Source organism: Anabrus simplex, chromosome 11 (assembly GCF_040414725.1).
Source record: "Anabrus simplex isolate iqAnaSimp1 chromosome 11, ASM4041472v1, whole genome shotgun sequence".
Taxonomy (NCBI): Eukaryota; Metazoa; Arthropoda; class Insecta; order Orthoptera; family Tettigoniidae; genus Anabrus; species Anabrus simplex.
Genome location: NC_090275.1, coordinates 61,555,105 through 61,577,125, shown reverse-complemented (window position 1 = coordinate 61,577,125; position 22,021 = coordinate 61,555,105). Strand labels below are relative to the sequence as shown.

The 22,021-nt window shown below is 40.7% G+C and overlaps 1 protein-coding gene across 1 annotated transcript in view; it reads right to left on the bottom strand.

Moving 5' to 3' along the window:
• LOC136883142 (ice-structuring glycoprotein-like) overlaps positions 1-22,021 on the bottom strand; it is a 64,993-nt gene that overhangs the window by 30,970 nt on the left and 12,002 nt on the right. The window contains exon 2 of the mRNA XM_068229607.1: positions 13,800-14,382. Within this exon, the coding sequence (XP_068085708.1) occupies positions 13,800-14,382 (583 nt within the window). The remainder of the gene's footprint in view (positions 1-13,799; positions 14,383-22,021) is intronic.

Sequence of the window (22,021 nt, the reverse complement as noted above, 5' to 3'; positions counted from 1 at the left end):
GACACGAGTAACGGAGCACCTTGTCTGTCCTTTTCTTACTGTTATTTACCAGCAGTGGACGCAAAACGATTTCTATCACTATTTCGCTGACCCTTTGTTCATGACCAGTTTTCAGGATACGTTTTATAGCCCATAATGCAGTGCGTGCGTTCTTCAATCATTAAATCTACCACCCAATCTCACTGAACTAAATAGTGTTTCTATTGCGTCTCCAGAAAATCATCTAGTGAGAACATAAAATAACCGATTTTGTAACAGATAAGAGACACATTCCACTATAGACTTCACAGTTCGCGAGACAGCATCTGCCGTCTCATAAGTCGGACACTTCAGTTTTTCACGTTTTGATTCCAACCGAATAATTTTAACGAACTCGATGGAATCATCATTCAACCATTATAAGTATTTTATCTGCTGGTGAATAGAAATGCGCACAATCTGGATTGTTTTGCCGAAAGGCATTGCAGTAATAATTTCTGAAATAAAAGGGATAGATCGTAGATTTTTACGCATTTAACGGAAGTAGGAAGCATGACTAGAGCACTTCTTTGAAAGTCGGATTACAAGGAAACACAACAGTTTATTCGCGAGAGTAGGAGATTTTTCAATATCTGTACCACATACACCTTCAACATTGACCACGCGAAGGAACTTGTCACTGGTTCGGTGGTAGAGTAGCTGTACCTAAATAGCCATGTAATCTACGATCACTGTTACACTCTTCCCTGTTGGTCTGAGAGTTTTACATTCGGCTCTAATTGGCAAATCCCGACAAACACCATCAACATTTTCCATTTAGGCTACCTGTCCAAAGTACTTTGTGACGGAGCTGACACTAGACCACCAGCCCTGCCATATTCGTAACCGTTTGGGATACCATTCCCCACGCCACATAGTACCGCGTGATTTGTTTAACTGTTCTGATTTTGTCTGATTTTGTCCATTATTATTCATCATTGCGACAGCAGACATAGTAGATTTGGTAAACCAGGAAAGCGTCAAACTATTAATGTACGCTGATGATATGGTCTTAACATCAACGTCAGAGAAGGAACTCCAGGAATCATTCAACCAAATAGTAGGCTGGATAAAGAAAAATGAGCTCAAACTGAATGTAGAAAAAACAGTGTCCATGACGTTTAGAAGAGGGGGACCTCATGGAATCTTCTATTATGAAGACCAAGAACTTAAGTCCGTAAAGCATTTTAAATACTTGGGTGTAATTTTTCAAACCCAAGGTAATGTTTTCACCCTCCATCTCATAGACCGTCTAAATGCATCTATGAAAGCAATATCTGACATTAAGCACCTGAGAAACTTGTCTTTAGAAACGGCCATAAAACTCTTTCATCTAAAAATCAGCCCTATAGCAACATATGGCTTGGAAAACATTTGGGAACATTTGAGTATGAAACAGTTAGATAAAATCGAGAAGTTGAAGGCAACCTACTTGAAAAGGGCTCTGTGCCTCTCCAAATATTCTCCTTCCCGGCTCGTGTATGAGCTATCCAGAGAGGGATTTTATGTGGAAGAGCTAAGGTTACAGTTGTTACTTCCAGCAACAACACCCTATTTACATCTGCTTCGAGACCTACGATCGAAGAAGGCTGACATCTGGGAAGATTTCTACTCTACCGATGCCATGCTAAATCGCGAGTGGGTTCAAGGTGGATATGAACTGCGACACCTGCTGACAAGGTTCTCCGTTCATGGGTTCCATTATAAACTGTGTAATATAAAGCGTTATCATGAACCAGGTTTGAACTGTGTATGTTTAAGATGTGGAGCACACTGTACTAGGTACCATGTTTTAAATTGTAAACAGCGATCAGAATCACTGGTGAAATTTTGCAACGAAGACTAATGTTTTTATACAGTAATTCTTTGCACATTGTGCGCGTTAAATAAATTATTATTTTTTAAAAACGGTCGTTTTTCCTTTATATTTGGCTGCTTCCGTTAGTTTATTCAGACGATCAGTTTCTGGATTGTTTTCGAATTGTCTCTGTAGTCTTTTAACTTCATTATGGTTAGTCATCAGCTGTTATCACAGTCTCAGAATTCTTGATCGGAGCGTGTAATGTCTGATTTTCTGATCACTACCGTCATTCTTACTCGTTGGAATATTGACTTGGATTGATACATCGTTCTTTAAATGAATTTTCTACTTGTCATCCAATGTATTTCCTGTGGTTGAAGAGCTTGTTTTATCACAAATTTCTTCCGAAGAAATACCTTGCCGATGTCTGGTCTTTCGTGGAGCTATTTTTCTGGTTTGAATATAATGGGGATAATTGGAAGACCGACTAGGAACTCTCTCTGGCTTCAATATATTTTTCTTTTAGTTTTATCTTTTATCTTCATCTCTAAAATTCAGGCTACAAACACGAGAATAATCGGATGGAATATTGATTACCCTTGGTTGATCCTTGCTTTGATAGGCATGAGACGGCGGTGGTTCTGACTGAACGAGCTAGAAAGTTTCTGACTTGATTTCACAGAGCCATCTATCGAACTAATATAGAAATGTCAGCAGAGATAACTTTCACAGAGCCATTTGCCGACGAATACGGTTAACTGCAATGACCTGAGCATCGTATTATTCGAATAAATGACTATTTTAGGCAGATAAAGGACTTCATGAAATAAATACGAGTAATATTTTTCTAGTAACTCTGAAATGGAGACTTTTCTTTTGATGTGTAACACATAGGCTTTAGTATTGTGGTTTTCTCACAATATTGTATTTCAAATTATTATTACCTGTAGTAGCCGGCGTTGCTCGGATGTTTATTTGAATGTTTACCTTAGATTTGTATCACCAGTTAGTTTGAAATGCTGATTGATATTTTACTGTCTATTATGCAGTTTTAGAGTTATTTAGATGTGCTTCATTTCAAGTTTTAGATTGTTTAATTTTTGAGTAAAACTTTGTCCTTGTGGAAGCTCGAATTGACTGGAAAGTATTTGATCCTTTCAAAAAAATAATAAGTGGTAACTATATGCATTTACTCGTCACGCTGTAGATATCATGTAGGCCTACACGATTTCAACAGTTATTGAGACTGTCACCAAACAGCCTTACGACGCCAAAAGCAGTGGATTCAAGGTTGCGTTCACAAAATACTACTCTCCAACTTCGAGTAAACTCAGAGTTCACTCTCTCCGTTCACAAAAGTAAAGAGTTAACTCTACAAGGTGTTCAGAAAATGCATTCGAGTTTACTCAGAGTATACTCTTTTTACTCCGCGTAAATATGTGGGTAGATTTAACTCGACATGCGCAGTAATGCATTCATTGGTGGCTGTGAAAAATATTAAAATGCGAATATATTGACATGGAAATACATTCAAATTATTTTCTAGTATTAGACAAAGAAGGGCATTATGCATTGAATAAAGAAGGAGATATTTTCGTTTAAAACAAGAAAAATAGGTACCAATGTAAATAATCGGCAGAAATAACATGATTGAATTTTTAAAAGAATACCCATGTTATGAATGATCAGGTGATTTATTACCTCATCTTTCTAAGATTTCCTTGGTAACCTTTTATTTTATTTTAGATGACCTTCTGAATGAGACCATTTAATTGTATGATCAGAAATACTACACAATGCATTTATAACTCTCTGTACAAATCAGGTGCTAAGAGCCAGTTACAACCAGAAGTTGCTTTTATGCGTCTTGCAATGGTCTTCCGCATTCCCCGATTTTGGATTTAGAAAGTTTAGAGCCAATGACTCTGAGTAGATGTTCGAATGCTGATCCGGGCAATCGGAAATGTTGTTTAAATTCAGTTTCTTCGTAGTTGTTAACAACATAATCTACATAGCTAGGTGTCCTAAATGGCTTATCGTGCACCAGTGCAGAGCCGATGTATTGGTATCCATCATCAATGTAATCAGATAGTTCCTACGAGATAAAGAATAACGGATACTGTTTTAAGGCACATCTTGGTGAGGAAAGTAGTAACAACTCATATAGCACGCTGCTATGAAGAAACTTACTTGGCAATTAGTCATTAAATTCCTCGCGAATGGGGTTATGGTAAAAGAAATAACCATCCGTAATTGATTGGCCATATTCTGTTACTCTGTATTCACTCCAAGCGTTCACGAAATAGCGTTACTCAGAGTTAACCTTACTAGTTACTCCGCGATACTCTACTCCAACTCTAGTCGGAGTTGTATTTTGTGAACGCAGCCCAACACTAATCTTGGTCATTTTAGACTATTTACTTTTAAGCCCCTCTCAAATCCCCGTCTCAATGGAGGTTGAACGTAGACTTAAACGGTATCCAGAGCGTCAAAATTTGTGTCAGCGACACATAAACAATGGATTCGACATATGTGTCGGTTATTTTCCATTATTTTTACACGCCATCCCCTCCCATTTCCCACCCCCAGTGGGGGCTGTGAAGTTTCATCTCCATAGTATTATTTTTTCAGATGTCCTACCAAGTATCGTAAAAAATAATAATCGTATGGCCTCAGCTACCGTGTGCAGACATTTCAATTTGACGCCATCTGGCTGTCTGCTCGTCAGTTTCGACGTTCTGTTTTACTCTAAGCCTACTAGATGGCAGACCGAGTAAACCGAAACTCTCTTGGGCGTCTATGGCCGAGACTTAATTAATTTTGTCGGGTAAACATCAAATGTGTCACCAGATACCATTTACGTGCCAACATCATACGACATGGAATGTCGAATGGACTTCTTCCGCCCTTCAAAAATCCGACTACCTCTGGCGGGTTGAACCCGCTGTCTTAGAATCCGGAGGCCGACACTCTACCACTGATCCACAGAGCCAGCTCCAAGTATCGTTGAGGGCTATTCTGGAACATACATCCATAATCTCCGTTATGTTCACATTCATTTTCACCCCTTCTCAACCTCCAAACTGATTGCGGCTTAGTCACAGTGTCACAGTTCAACTCAGCGACCTCGTAAACAATGTACAGGTATTCGATATTAATATCAGTCATTTTCGCTTATTTTTAGATTTCACCACCTACCCTAGGAGTTCAGTCGACATAAAGAGCAGAATTGCCCAAGCAAAGATTGCTTATTACAAGAAAGGATAGTCCTTACATCAAGGAATTTAAATGTGGAGACTAAGAAGACATTTATTGAGTGCTATGTCTGGAGTGTGGCCTTGTATGGCTCAGAAACATGGACTATTAGTGCATGTGATAAGAAACGTCTGGAAGCATTTGAGATGTGGTGCTGGAGGAGTATGGAAAAGATCTCAAGGACAGCAAAACTCACAAATGAAGAAATTCTTCGACGAATAGATGAAAAAAGATCCTTTTTAGCAACAATAAGAAAGAGAAGAGACCAATTAATTGGCCATCCCTATAGGCACAATGACTTCATAGTTAATGTCATGGAAGGAATGATTCAAGACTGCAATATGCAAGACAGATCAGAGATGACGTAGGGGCAGGCTCATATGTGGAAATGAAGAGATTAGCGGATTACAGAGAAGAGTGGAGAAGACGAATTGCTGCCAACCAATCTTAGGATTGAGAATTGAGAGACCCTAGGAGTGCTAGGGGTGTTTTACCCCCACAGCATTTTTTTCATAAAGTCATATGTGTACCGAGTTTGTATGAGGACTGTGCTGGAATAAACACATATGCATCCGTAATTTTCGTCATATTGAACATTTTCCTTTCCAAATCTTCTCACATCCATGTCGATGGGGGCTGAATAACGACATCTGTAATGTCATTATTCATCTCAGTGACCCCAAGAACTATGGACTGTACATTAATATTTGCCGTTGCCTATCTTTATATATTTCATCGGCCTTTCTTTGTTTTTTATAATTCATCCCCGTCCCATAGCAATTTATTCTACATATGCCTAGTAAGTCATGTGTATACCAAGTTTGGTTGAGAGGTATGCTAGAACATATACAAATACGTCCTTAAACTCCGTCACTTTGGATATTTTCTTTTCATCCGTTCTCACCCCCCTGCCGATTGGGACTGAACATTATCTTGAACGACAACCGGAGTGTCACAGTTCATCTCAGCGACCACGAAAACTATGGATTAGACAGAAATATTGGTCGTTTTCGGTTAATTTTTACATTTCGCCGCTACTTTAGCGGCTAGGGGTCTCTTATCCTTGAAGGTATTTTTTCCTATGTTAAGTCCAGTTTTGGTTGAGAGCTATGTTGGAACACACACACATAGCCTAGCCTATGTCCATTATCTCGGTCATTTTGATATTTTGCTTTTCACCTTTTCTCACCCCTGTGCAAAAGAAGGCTGACCTTGGACTTCAAAAAAAAATTCCGGAGCGTCACTATTCATCTCAGCGACTCCGAAAAGAATGGATTTGACACTATTTTGGATTATATCTACATCTCACCCCCTCGTAGGGGTGCTACGATTCTCATACCTCCTCGCAGTTTTTCTCCTGATAATGAGCCATGAGTACCAACATTGGTTGAAGTTACTCCCGTAGTCCCGAAATGTATGGATTCGACACTAATATAGGTCGCTTTTAGTTATAACTAGCTGATGTACCTGTGCTTCGCTACGGAATTCATTCAACATTGTATACAGAATTGTAGTTTAGGCGGTGTATACGTTGTGAGCAGGATTGTATTAAATTGCATAGCTCTTGATGTTACCCTAGAAACGCGACGGGGAAGTCACCAAACGTCTTTTCTTATATGAAGACTGGGTTAGGGAATTTTCATTGTAATGGTAGGCCCGCTTGCCTACCATCAGTCACAATCAGGTTGGGGAATTTTCGTTATAATGACAGAAACTTGCACTTTTATATCCTCAAAAAGACTGTCTTAGTGGTTTTCCCGAGTGAAATGAATATAGGTCACTACAATGACGTCAGTAGGAATGGCGCGATTAAAAGTAATGCTTTCGCATGAAATACTCAATGAAATGAAAAACCACACATTTTCTCACTTTTAACGAACAGTACTATGCTGCCGATCTAACAGTCCAAAGTTCCAGATCTGGAATGACCAAGCTGCAGATAGCTGTGATTCGTGAACACTCTTCATCTTTCTTCGGCGAGGTGGGGGAGGGGGGGGGGGGAGGGTTCGAATAGCGGAGAGTCCCAGGGAAATACTATGCCATTTTACTAATCTGTTTCCTAAGAGTACCCGATGAGTCGGAAAATCTCAATTCACTACACTTGGCGGTGGAAAAATCTATCTGATTTTGAGGCAAATTTTTCCTCCAAGCCAGAGGCACGCAGCAGTAATCCCATCTATCGGAGTGGAGTGGCAGCATGAGACAAAGAACATCACAACAAACAATGGTCAATGTAATGTTATTATTGATCAATGTTATGCGCTTTCGATATTCTAGGCCTTCCCAACTCTGAAATATTCTTATCATAGTCGGTGCGGTAAAACCGAATAAAATATAAATGATCGGAAACTGTACTCTATAACTTTTGTTATGTACTTCTTTTCGATAGGACCTGTATTTAAAAATGAAATTTTAGGCACCTTCCCCTGAACTACAATTTTATCCAGGGTGAATAAAAATGTATATAGCTTGGACTGTGGTTTCTTATTCCCCGACTCTATATACCGATTTTCATTAAATTTTGTTAACCCATTTTCTCGTGGCTCGGCGTTCAACAAAAATACTAATTTATGAATATGTGTTATAGCCGGTACGGTAAAAATGTATAAGGCATAAATGACCGAAAATTTAATTCTGTATAACTTTAGTTATGTAGTATTTATCGATACGACCACTAATAATATAAAAATTTGAGAATTACATTTTAGGCCTTCCCCTAAACTACCATTTCACTCAGCGTGAATAAAATTATTTATAGCCTAGATTGTAGTGGCTCATCTCCCGACTTTACATATCGATTTTCATTAAATTCTCTTCAGCCGTTTTGTCGTGGTGCGTGTACAGACAGACAGACAGACAGACAGACAGACAGACAGACAGACAGACAGACAGACAGACAGACAGACAGACAGACAGACAGACAGACAGACAGACAGACAGACATATTACGAAAAAGTAAAAAGTGCATTTCCTTGTTACTTTGGACATGATCGGTACAGAAATACCATTATTTTCAAATTCTGATCAATGTACAGACAAAACTCTTATTATATATATAGATTATACTTCGCCCCCCTTCCCTCGGGCTTCCAGAGGAGTTTTTTCCCCACTGTATTTTTCCCAGATACTAGGTAATATTTGTACCAAGTTCAGTTGACAGCTATACTGGAACGTGCAAACAAACATCTATCATCTCAGTCATTTGGACTTTTTCTTCTCTTAACTCCTCACCCTACCGCCTGCCAACTGGGGCTCTACTTTGACTTAAACGACATCCGGAGTGTCACTATTCATTTCAACGACCCCGAAAACTCTGGGTGTGACACTATTTTCGATCATTTTTATATCTCGCCCCCTCCAACTCCTTTCCCTAAGGGTGCTAAGGTTGGCATACCCCACGCGGTTTATCTCCTGATAGTAAATCATAAGTGTACCAGGTTTGGTTGGAATCAGCCCAGTAGTCCCAAAAAATATTGATTCGACAATATTATTGTTCGTTTTTAGTTATTTATATATATTTCACCCCCTACCCTAGTGGTTCTAGGGGTGTCCTGTCCTAAACAGTACTTCCTCCAGATAGTAAGTTTAAGTCATACTTGTATCAATCAGCTTTGGTTGATAGCTACGCTGGAACATAGAGGCTACGTCCACTATCTCGGTTATTTTGGAGAATTTCTTTTTCACACTTTCTCATCCCCTTATGCCAAAGGGGGCTAAATTGAACTTTAACAAATATGAATGTCACTGTTCATCTCAGCGACCACGAAAAGTATGGATTCGAGACTATTTTCGACTATTTGTATATCTCTCTTCCCTCTTCGTCCCCCCTCCCTCCGGACAAAGGGGACTGAACTTAGACTGATAAAGAAGTTGCTGAACATCGATTTTAAAAATCTGCAGTGTTACTATTCATCTCAGTGACCCCAAAAACGATGGAGTCGTCACTATTTTCGATTATTTTTATATTCCAACCATCTCACCTCCACCCCTACCCCTAAAGATTCTAGGTTTGTCCTGCCACCAAGCGGTAAGTCTCCTGCTAGTAAGCCTTAAGTGAACAAAGTTTGGTTCAAATCACTCCATTAGTCCTAAAACTATGGATTCGATGCTATTATTGATCATTTTAATGTATATTTAACCTTTTCCCATAGGATTTCTAGGGGTTTCTCGCCCCTACACCATTTTTCACATATATTAAGTAATATTTGGACCAAATTTAGTCGTAAGCTTTAATGGAAAATACACAGATACATCTAAAATCTCGGTTATCTTAGTAATTTTATTTTTTTCACCTTTTATCACACCTATACGAAAGGGGGTTGCACGTGAACTTACAAAAAATCGGAGTAAAATTAATTAAACACCGTCCCAGAAAAAGCAGCCGATTCGACACTATTTTTGATTATTTTTATATATCACTCTCCCCTCGCCTCCTCCCCAAACGGGGGCTGAACTTGGACTAAAAAAAATCCAGTGTGTTACTAATCATCTCAGCGACCCCGAGAACTACCGATTCGACACTAGTTTTTGATTATTTTTTATCTCACCCTCACCTCCCCCCACCTCAGACGGGGATGAACTTGGAGTTATAAAAAACCCGGAGTGTCGCTATTCATCTCAGCGTTCCCGAAAAGTATGGATTCGACACTATTTTCCATTGTTTTATATATCACTCCCTCCCTCGTCCCCCATCCCATAGGAGATTTAACTTGGAATTTAAAAAGTCCGGAGTGTCACTATTGATCTCAGCGACACCAAAAAGGATGGATTCGACACTATTTTCGATTATTTTTATATATCACTCCCGACTTACCCCCTACCCCATAGGAGACTGAACTTGGAATTTAAAAAAACTCCGGAGTGTCACTATCCATCTCTGCGACGCGGAAAAGTGTGGATTCGACGCTATTTTCGATTATATTTATATATCATCCCCTTCGTCCCCCATCCAAAAGGGAACTGAACTTGGACTTGACAAAAATCCGGAGTGTCACTATTCATCTCAGCGACACCGAAATGTATGGATTCGACGCTATTTTCGATTATTTTATATATATCTTCTCCCCTGGCCCCCCACTCCAAAGGGGGCTGAACTTGGACTTAAATCCGGAGTGTCACTATTCATTTCAGAGACCCCGAAAAGTATGGATTTGACACTGTTTTCGATTATTTTGATATATCACTCCCCCCTCGTCCCCCACCCCAAAGGGGGATGAACTTGGACTCAAAAAAATCCGGAGTATCACGATTCATCTGAGCGACCCCGAAAAGTATGGATTTGCAACTATTTTCGAATATTTTTACAAATCACTCCCCTCCCTAAGGGTACTTGGGGTGTCTTACCCCCACGCGTTTTGTCTCCTGATACTAAGTTGTAAGTGTACCAAGTTTGGTGTAAATCGCTCCGGTGGTTTAGGAGGAGATGTAATACATACATACATACATACATACATACATACATACATACATACATACATACATACATACATACATACATACATACATACATACATACATACGTACAATGTCATTTATATATATATAATATACCGGGCGAGTTGGCCGTGTGGTTAGGGTCGCGCAGCTGTGAGCTTGTATCCGGGAGATAATGGGTTCAAACTCCACTGTCGGCAGCCCTGAAGATGGTTTTCCGAGGTTTCCCATTTTCACACCAGGCAAATACCGGGGTTTACCTTAATTTAGGCCACAGCCGCTTTCTTCCCACTCCTAGGCCTTTCCTATCCCATCGTCGCCATAAGAACTATCTGTGTTGGTACGACGTAAACAAATAGCAATATAGGCTATGTATGGAATTTTGGATTGCATAGATCAGACAGGGATAAAAAGAAAATCCAGTCCTCTGGAATGTGCTGCTGAACCAGTGCAGTAAGGGATGAGGAAGTGCTGAAAAGTTTGAGTGAAAAATTACCAGCTGGTAAAAAGATTAGAAAGTAGAAGGAATAGGAGGGAAGGGTAGAATCTAAAAGGTGAAGAGGAAGACCATACGCGACTGTAAATAAGTTACCACGGAGAGAATACCTCAGGGAATGGCCGGGATATGAACCAAGGAACCCAGTATTAAGAGGCCGGCTCGCTGCCGCCTCAACCACGGAGGCATTCAGTCAAATTATAAACTTTTAAATTGTTATTATTTATAAAAGTATACGCCAGATTGGCTGAATCTACACCGGGAGATCTTTTATGTGATGTTAATTGAGATTGTGATGGACCACTGACTGCCATGTTACTTGCTTGGTTTGCAAGGGGTAGCTACAGAGAGATATGACTGGTGGCCATTACTTTGGTTGTTGAACTGCCTGGCGAAGAATGAGGCGCCCCGCCTCCTGTGTTAACGCTTACACTCTCAGAAATACGGGGATCTAAACCAAGGTAGCCAAAAAAGCCTCAGCTTATATACCCGAGGGGACGGCTCGAGAGGGTTCTGCACTAAATCCGGACATACCCTCTCATTTTTATTGGGTAAACCAAAAACCTACAAGAAACCACAGATTGGCTGAAATATATTTACAGAAAGTTAGTGATTGGCCAGATTTAAAAACTGGCGGAATGAGAAAGAAGTGTTGCAAACTTTGAAATAAAAAAAGAAATGAAAGCTAATTTAGTTGAGAAAACATAATGACACAAAACTTCTTTAAATCATTAATTCTTTTACCTTGCACCAGAGTGTATTACTTCAGTTTCTGTAACGACATCTATGGAAAAAGGTTCAAACTTCTTGACGTAAACCACAACAAAACCAATAAATACAGACAGTTTAGGCAACTTCACAATAACACAATTACTCCATAATTCAATGGTGACATCTTCTGGTCAGTGTCGCAACTTCATGCCGTAGCTGTTTCAAGATTTGTATGAGAGATAGCGTTCTTTAAGGCGCTTCTTTTATATGTGCGGGGTTGAGGTGTACCACTTCGAAGAAGAATCTACTAAACTTGTTGGAAAATAGTGAATGAAAATCCACAGCCTGTTTCCAGTCATTCGACCAGGTCAGGAATGGAATGAATGAAGCCCCGATCTAGCGACGAGGATAGGAATTTTGCCGGCTGCCGAAGCCTGTTGCTCTCCTCTAGGTCAATGATTAATGAATGACGGATGAAATGAAATGATATTGGAGAGTGTTGCTGGAATGAATTATGACATGGAAAACCGGAGTTACTGGAGAAAAACCTGGAAGGGAGTCTTGCTCTGCAGAAAATTAATGCATACCAATATACAGTCTAATTATTTCTATTGTTATTTGTAATGTGAATGCAAGAAATAAAAACCATTTTATAATTTATCGTGAACGAGTGAGGAAAAAGAAAAACACAGTGGACAGACAACAATCCCGATGGATGGCTGCTAATCAGTAAATATGTGGGTTGCCCAGTCATACAGTAGAACCTATCTAAGTGTATGAAAAGGATTAAAGGTGTTTTCTTACTGTTATATACAGTGCTTATAATGGAATGGCAAGGGGAAAACGTGTCGGAGGAGTTATTTTCATATATGAAACTCTGGTTATTTAGGTGAAATAAATAAATAGTTTATTCACATAATTTACAAGAGAGATGAAATAATTTACAGAGGTGTATTCATGAGAACTTGGTGAGTGTTCACTAGCACATGAGTACATGTTGAAAGTCCTGGAAGGTGATGTACCTCATCCACGTCGGTATCTGCTGAAACAAAGAAACACGAACAAATTAAATAAATATTAAAACAAAACCGATAAGATTTAAGTTAATATTTTTTGAAGTATCGTAACTCAGAATCATTAGGATATTAATGGTTAGTAACTGTCATAAAGGATAGAATTTTGAGACTGCAAGTTAAGTCAAAGTTTTGGTGACATTACTCCGGTTAGATTGGCAGCAAGTGACTTAGGATGGAGATCATCTGTGGAGTGTCTGTCACTATACTTTTTGTTTGTACTCTTCTGCTTGTAAGTAAGAAAGAGAGATTATTTTAAGAGAAGGTAAGGGAGGAAAGGAATATGATGATTATTTCTCTAATAGACGATTTTGTGTTTTTTCACAGACACGCCATTGATAAGTTTGAATGGATAACCTTGATTTTAAATACGTTCAGAGATATATGATTTGATTTGATTTCTTTTGATTTCATTTGATTTGATTTCTTTTGATTTGATTTGATTTGATTTGATTTGATTTGATTTGATTTGATTTGATTTGATTTGATTTGATTTGATTTGATTTGATTTGATTTGATAATGATTAGACTCGATCATTAAATCAGGTATATTCTTCTCAGTTATCCGTCAAAGTGGTAATAAGATGGCATTGTAATTGTATTTGTATAATTATTTTCAGCGAAGTTAGTAAATTACGTCTGTAGGGCTGTGATGCATAACTCCCTACTTAGTGGGAGCTGCTCAGAGATGAATAATGTTCCAAGCTAACTTTGGCGACGCGGTTGGAAGCAAAGGAGGAAACTCGGTGATATAATCACCAGGAAATCTTAAGAGGTTGGTTTAGTTTCCTTCACACTTGTGGAATACCATAAGGAAAAGTTGTGTGCCGTGTTAGAATGCAAATGGCTGCTGGTTAAATTTGAAAGAAAGATGTACTCACCTGAACTGTGGATCGGTGTGAGTTGAAGAAGTTCACAGCTTAACCGATGACCTTGGAGTATCCAAGAGCAGGGGCGGCATAACCGTAAGCGGGTCCGTGAGCAGCGTAGCCGTAGGCAGGGGCGGCGTAGCTGACAGCGGGGGCGGCAGCGTAGCTGACAGCGGGAGCGGCAGCATAGCTGACAGCGGGGGCAGCATATCCTACCTTAGCGACGGCAGGGGCAGCATAGCCGTAGGCGGGTGCGTGGGCAGCGTAGCCGTAGGCAGGGGCGGCGTAGCTGACAGCGGGGGCGGCAGCGTAGCTGACAGCGGGAGCGGCAGCATAGCTGACAGCGGGAGCAGCATATCCTACCTTAGCGACGGCAGGGGCAGCATAGCTGTAAGCGGGGGCGGCGTAGCTGACAGCGGGAGCGGCAGCGTAGCTGACAGCGGGGGCAGCATATCCTACCTTAGCGACGGCAGGGGCAGCATAGCTGTAAGCGGGGGCGGCGTAGCTGTAAGCGGGAGCGTGGGCGGCATAGCTGACGGCGGGAGCGGCGTAGCTGACAGCAGGGGCGGCAGCGATGGCAGGGGCAGCGTATCCCAGAGCGGGGGCGGCACCATAGCCAAGACCAAGCACTCCACGCTTCTCGGTCTTCTTCTCCTCAACGGCTACCTTCTCTTCCTTCTTCTCCTCGGCGTAGGCAACTACGGCCAGAGCAAGGACGAAAACAGCCTGGAAAGAACAAACACACCAATAACTTTCCAGCCTGTCTTACAATGTTTGGATTTTCAGCACAAAATAGTTCGTCTTCGGCCGGAATGTTATCCTGATACTATAAAGTTTGGCCTTTATATTTAAGTACGAAGTAATAAATTTATTTCATGTGAATATAGAAATAGGTTATCCTTACGAAGAATTAGAAATGCGTTGCATGAGCAGTTTGTTCCTGATACAACGACTTTTTACTGGGGCTAATTCAATATTATGATTACTATCTATCAACTGTATACCAGAATTATATGTCTGTTATATGTAGAACACTACAATAACTTTCCACTTGGGTTCGAGTCATTGTCAGGAAGTCAAAAAGTTTCGAATAGAAATTTCGATTTCTGGAGAGGTTCACTCAGCCTATACAAGTTAATTCCCGGGAGATATAGAGCTAACTATTCTTTTCCACTTATTGCCGAGTTGGGAATAGTGTAAACCTTCAAGTTCCATTCCTTCAGTGGCTTCCATAACCTGTACGGAGAAGGCCTTGCTTTGTAATACCTTTCCAAATCTTTGGAGAAAATGAATTCTTCTACGATTGGATTTTTTCATTCTTATCATCATGAATTAATTCCTGAAGGAGTCTAATCATCTTTTCGGGTTCATTCCTTATCTTAGTCTTTACAGCTGAGTTCACTTCGTTCTTAGATTAAAAGGAAACATTTGTCCTCGTCCGAAGTTGGGGCAGCTTTTCTCTGACACAGCCCCAATGGAGGTAAGCTGTATGCACCATTTTAACAAACCAATCCTCCTACTATTGTTAAATCACTGGCAGTATAGAGAATCGTACCCAGGTCTCCAAGCATGGCAACTAATAGCGCTAAGCGTTACGTTACAGACAGACATTCTTAAATAATACTGCCTCATCAAGGAGGCGCATGAGTTCTGCAAGGCTTCATCGAAGTTTCTCATTACTCAACACAATAAACATAATATTTTCAACAACTGACATTTTGACTCTGTGATTTGATTAGTCGTTGGCTTTTGGTTCCCAAAAGAGCGAGTTTGATTCCGACTTTGAATAGTTACATTCAAGGGTGTATCTATGAGACAATTTCGCGTCGTTATTTGTCAGAACGTCAACAAACTCCCGCGGTACAAAGTTACGAATACCCTGACGTTTTTTTAAAGACTGTTACCAATTAGAATGAGAATCAAACAAATATGTTTAATATTATTTGATTATCTATTAACTCTTTCGATGCTGGGGCTACTTTAATTTGATACAAAGGCCTATCGGAAGAAATAACAGTGATTAAATAATTATCTTATATCTATAAGAGAATATGTGTTCTGCTGCATAACGAGAATATTGGTATGAATTTCAGGCTGAATTTTTTATGTTTTGAAATATTATGGATGCATTTCAATTTGAAGCCCTTTAGGCTACCTGCGTGACATTATCGATGTGTTTTTTTGACTCCACCAGATGGCACAGCAAGGTGGATCTTTGCTGGCCGGTCTATGGCCAATATTTTGTCAATTTTGTCGGATAAACATCAAATGTGTCACTAGAGATCTTTTCAATGCCAATGTCATACAATACAAAGTGTCGATTGGACTTTTTTCACATCTTTCAGAAATCTAATTACCTCTGACGGGTTTTAAACAGCGATCTACCACTAATTCACAGAGGAAGCTAGCTCCTGTACTGGTAATATATATCTACGTGTGGTTTAGTTTCATTTTTGTATCCAAAGGATAAATTTATGATTACCCTATCTTTCTCGACGTAATAAATCCAATATTCGATGTTATATTTCGGTATAGTATTATAAAAGGGGCTGCCTGGCCGAGGCGGTAAAGGCGTGCTCGGTTCGCCCGGAAGGACGTGGGTTCGAATCCCCGTCAGGAAGTCGTAAAATTTAAGAAACGAGATTTCCACTTCGGGAGGTGCAAATGGCCCTGAGGTTCACTAAGCCTACACCAAAATGAGTACCAGGTTAATTCCTGGGGGCAAAAGCGGCCGGGCGTAGAGCTAACCACTCTACCCCATCACGTGCCGAGGTTAACAATGGTGGAAGCCTTTACCTTCTACTCCTCCAAGGGCCTTCATGGCCTGTACGGAGGTGACTTTGCTTTGCTTTATAGTATTATGAAGGTAACTGTTTAGTCAAGACGGTAAAGGTGCGTTTAATACATCCTGAAGGACATGGGTTCAATTCCTCTTCTGAAAGTCGAAAAAAAAAATAGAAATGAGTCTTCCTTCCGTCATTCGTTTTATGTGTGAGAGATTATTAATCAAGGGAGTATGTAATATAAATTTCAAGCGTTGTGTTACTCAGAGAGCTTACGATCCATTTAATGCGTTAATGAACGTTTCGCCATAATATTTTGTTTTATTTTTAATTAATTTTAAAATTCCTCCTTTGAATAAATAATTTTATTTTAATTTTTGTCTCCATTTAATTTGCTCAGAGAGGATGATTACCTAGTTGTACTTCCTCTTAAAACAAAAATCATCACCACTTGCTATCTGTAGTGGCAAATAGTACCGTGGTTTATTCCTGAAGGAAACAACCGTATGGCATAGAGCTAAATACGCTATACCACTAAATGCTGAGGTTAGGTCTAGTATAAACCTTTATCTCCCATTTCACTAAGGGCCTTCAGAGCTATATGGAAATGATTCTGTTTTGCTAAAGAGTAGCCTATCAGGCTAATTCCTGAAAGCAAGGACGGTAGGGCATAGAATAAAAACACTCTATACCACTATATGCTGTGGTTAGGGCTAGTATAAACCTTTATCTCCCATTCCTCTTAAGGGCTTTTATAGGAATTATTCTGTTTTAATAAAGAGAAGCCTATCAGGATACTTTAAAGACTTATTTTTCCCATTTTGAAAATATCAACATTTCAGCACTTCTCAGGACGTTGTACAATAGAACCTGCTCGGATAATTCAGAGTGAATATTCGTGGTTTTCGTTAGGATTATTCCTTTTGAAGACTTTTGGAGACTTTTTCCTAAATGCTATACTTACCAGGACTTTCATGTTTGATGTGATGTGGTTGCTAGTGATCTAGAAACTGAACTGACTTATCCATGCTTGGGCCAGCTGTTTTATACTGGCTGGCCCTCCTTTCTCTCCAGTGAATAGCCCGGGACACACCCATCGCCTTACCTCACCAGTGGCAGCTGCAGCAGCTTCGGATGGCCAATACGACACACACACACACCGCATAGGTCAACGATAATCATTCTTGCATAGACCTGTCATTATCACCATGAACAAGGTTACCATGACAACTCTGTGTCCATGACACCACAACTTTTGAATGACTCATTGAGATGCTATTAGTTTCTTTCTGATGTGACCGACTGTCTTGTGCTTCGGCACTCGCATTCTGTGCGGAAGGATGTGGGATCGAATCATTGTACAGCCGATAGGCATTTAAGAATGTTCAGATATCAGTTTAGAACTACCGGTACTGAACAACTTGCTCAACGAAAAATATAAACTTAAAATAAATAATAAAATAAAAGTAATGAAATGCACCACAAACGGAGAAGAAAAGGCAGTAGTCAGGTTGGGCGGCGAAAAGCTGCCACAGGTGAAAAATTTCCCCTTCCTTGGCAGCTTAATTTCATGTGATGGAAGGAGTGAAAAGGAAATAAGAAGCAGGACAGAATAAGCTTAGGTGACATCTAAGGCAACTACCAAAGATGTTCGCGAGAAGTATATTAAAACATTTGTATGGTGTGTTGGACTGTACGGGTCAGAAAGCTGGGTGAAGTCTCAAAATATCCCAGTCTCAAAACTGACAGAAATCAATCTCAAAACATCCGCAAGAAATACGTAGTCGAAATAAATAAGCTAACGAGTTTCAAAATATCCGAGAAGTGTAAAAGTGTAGGTAGCTGCATACGTGTCAGGGGTTTTAAAAAATAACAGTTTGTAAGTTCACTAGCTCTGCGTCCGTACTTCGCTACGATGAGGGTCAATTTTTATGTCTATTCATTTTATTTGGAAGATATTTTCGACTACTTCGTCGACCAGTGACTGAACTTGAGTTGTGGAATTGTCGTGGAAAATGACACGGAACAAATAATGTCGTTGAAGGATGGAATTCTACGTTCAGTAGTCTGGTAAAAAGACATCCCCGTTTCAAGCAGTTGGTATACATTTTGGAACAAAAACCTGAAACATCTGATCTTCAAATAGCCAGGACGGATATGTATCTCTAAGTTTCGAAGAGAAGATTGCTAGGGACTTTACGTCGCACCGACACAGGTAGGTCTTATGGCGACGATGGGATAGGAAAGGCTTAGGAGTTGGAAGGAAGCGGCCGTGGCCTTAATTAAGGTACAGCCCCAGCATTTGCCTGGTGTGAAAATGGGAAACCACGGAAAACCATTTTCAGGGCTGCCGATAGTGGGATTCGAACCTACTATCTCCCGGATGCAAGCTCACAGCCGCGCGCCTCTACGCGCACGGCCAACTCGCCCGGTCGAAGAGAAGAAAGAACTGTTGCATTTTAGGCGAATGAACCGAGAGGTCTACAGCTAAAAATGTCGATCTGAAGACATCAAATTATTTTTAGAAAAATCTCTTACGCCATCAAAATGGCGTGAAATCTGTGAGCTGGGATGTGTAGTTCAGTCGGTAGAGTACTGGACTTCTGAGCTCGATTCGGCGGGTTCGATCCCGGTTCAGTCCAGTGGTACTTGAAGGTGCTCAAATACTTTAGCCTTGGCATAAAAGTAGTTAGTGGGATGAGAATGATTATTATTGGCCGACTCGCTGGCGTTCTGCCCTTCGGCTCAGAGGGTTCCCGGTTCGATTCCCGGCTGAGTCAGGGATTTTAATAGCTTGTGATCAATACTTCTGACTCGGGGACTGGGTGTTTGTGTCTGTCCTAACACTCTCCTTTTTATATCCAACAACACACCATACTACCAACCACGACAGAAATACACAATAGTGATTACATCTCACCACATAGGGTTAGCATCAGGAAGGGTAACCGGCCGTAAAACAGAGTCAAATCACCATGTACGGCGCAGTTCGCATCCGTGACCTCGCAGGTGTGAGAAAAGAGGTAGATTATTATTATTATTATTATTATTATTATTATTATTATTATTATTATTATTATTATTATTATTATTATTATTATTATTATTGAAACATGTGAAAACACTCTGAAGAAACAATTATAAATATTTTCATAGTTAAACTTTGTAAATAATCAAGGTTGTATATACATATGACAAAGCAATTAATGGCTGAATTTAAAAAAAGGGGACGAGGCCTAAATTTGCGCGGTTTCGTGGCGTCTCTGGGTATACAGACACCCTGTCATGTATGTTTGAGCAATTCTTTACGGCAGGCCCACCTCAAGATTAAGGTAAGATTTTTAGAAGGGTGCATGAACTCCGGCTGATGTTAACAGTGAACCTTTTTGTATATAATAATATTTTCGTGCGGCTATTTCTAGCCGAGTGCAGTCCTTGTAAGGCAGACCCTCCGATGAGGGTGGGCGGCATCTGCCATGTTTAGGTAACTGCGTGTTATTGTGGTGGAGGATAGTGTTATGTGTGGTGTGTGAGTTGCAGGGATGTTGGGGACAGCACAAACACCCAGCCCCCGGGCCACTGGAATTAACCAATGACGGTTAAAATCCCCGACCCGGCCGGGAATCGAAACCGGGACCCTCTGAACCGAAGGCCAGTACGTTGACCATTCAGCCAACGAGTCGGACACTTTTTTGTATCACTTTGTATTTATAAGAATGATATTGTATACACGCAGGGTGTTTTAAATCAGTACCACCATTGGAAATTCGGATATTTTGAGTCTCGGTTATTTTGAGACTCGTCGTCCAGGTAACAATCTCGCTCGTTAAACAGGTCTCTCTCTCAAATTCGGATATTTTGAGACTCGGATATTTTGAGGCACAAAAAATATTTTGAGACTCATCGTCCAGGTAACAATCTGGCTCGTTAAACAGATCTCTTTCTCGAGTTCGGATATTTTGAGACGACACGAGAAAGGTGGACTGTCATGGACGGAGATAAATATAAAATCCAAACATTTGGAGTGTGGTGCTGCCGCTGCATGCTTACCCTGGACCAGTAGGGTAAGCAATGAAGAAGTGCTGGAAAGTTTCCATAAAAAATACCAGCCGGGAAGAATATAAAAATGTAGAAGGAATGGATTCGTAGGCCACCTTCTCAGGCACTCAACCTGATGCACCAACCTGGTAGAGGGGAAGGATGGAGACCAAAAGGAGAAAAAGAAGACGAAGAAAAGAATTTATGACGAACGTCAAGAATAGACGACCGCACACAGCAGTAAAGACGTTAGCACTGGAGAGAATATCTCTATCGTGAGGATGACAAGGCTGCCCGCCAACCATGTAAGGTTGAGGTGATGAAGAGGAAGTAGGGGAGAGACAGCTCTGTGGTCTAGGAATATCGAGCCTGCCTCTTACCTCGTACTGAGAGCCAACGAGTTCGATTTCCGGCTAGGTCGGGGATTTTTACCTTAATCTGAGGGTTGATTTGTGAGCTTCTCCACCTATGTGAGAACAGTTACTGAGGAGCTATCTGACGGCGAGATAGCGGCTCGGTTTAGAAAGGCAAGAATAAAAGCCGAAAGGATACGTCGCCCTAACCACGCGTCACCTCGTCATCTGCATCGGGATGAACAGTGGTCGCTTGGTAGGCCAAGGCCCATAAATATTTAGCATTGTGGGATTTTGGTATGATATAGGGGAAAGACATGTGTTGACACATCTACTAGCAGCTTAAAGCATCTCTTTTCATAGCAATTCTTAAAATTGTTAATAATAAAATGAATAAATATAAAAAACTTTCTTCAGCTTATCCCAGTTATCTCCTGGGGTCGCTGGAGTCACCCAGGCTCATTTTTGTTTTGGCCGGGGGTTTAAGACCGGAAGCCCTTCCTGACGTCACGTGATTTTTGAGATTAAAATCTCGACCCAGGATTGACTGGGATTCTATTCGCAGCCTTCCAGGTGGGAGGCCAGCAGCTAAGCCACTGAGGTAATCACGCACCCCCCCTTCAAAATGAATAAACATAATGAACAAAAACATTTCCCCATAGCGCAACAAATCCGAACGGCTTTGCATAAGTTCTTCGCAGGTATACTCTCAGAAATATTTTGAACCTATAGATACGGTATAACTCTTGTAATGGGTATCCACAGATTTTGTATTTGCATGATAAGTGATTGAGCCGGCCCCGTGGTATAGGGGTAGCGTGCCTGCCTCTTACCCGGAGGCCCCGGGTTCGATTCCCGGCCAGGTCATGGATTTTTACCTGGACCTGAGGGCTGGTTCGAGGTCCATTCAGCCTGCGTGATTAGAATTGAGGAGTTATCTGACGGTGAGATGGCGGCCCCGGTCTAGTAAGCCAAGAATAACGGCCGAGAGGATTCGTCGTGCTGACCACACGACAGCTCGTCATCTGCAGACATTCGGGCTGAGCAGCGGTCGCTTGGTAGGCCAAGGTCCTTCAAGGGCTGTAGTGCCATGGGGTTTGGTTTGGTTTTTTATGGTAAGTGATTTACATTTTGATATTAATTATTATTAAGTCTGATGAATTATTAAATGTGAGAAACATACAATATCAT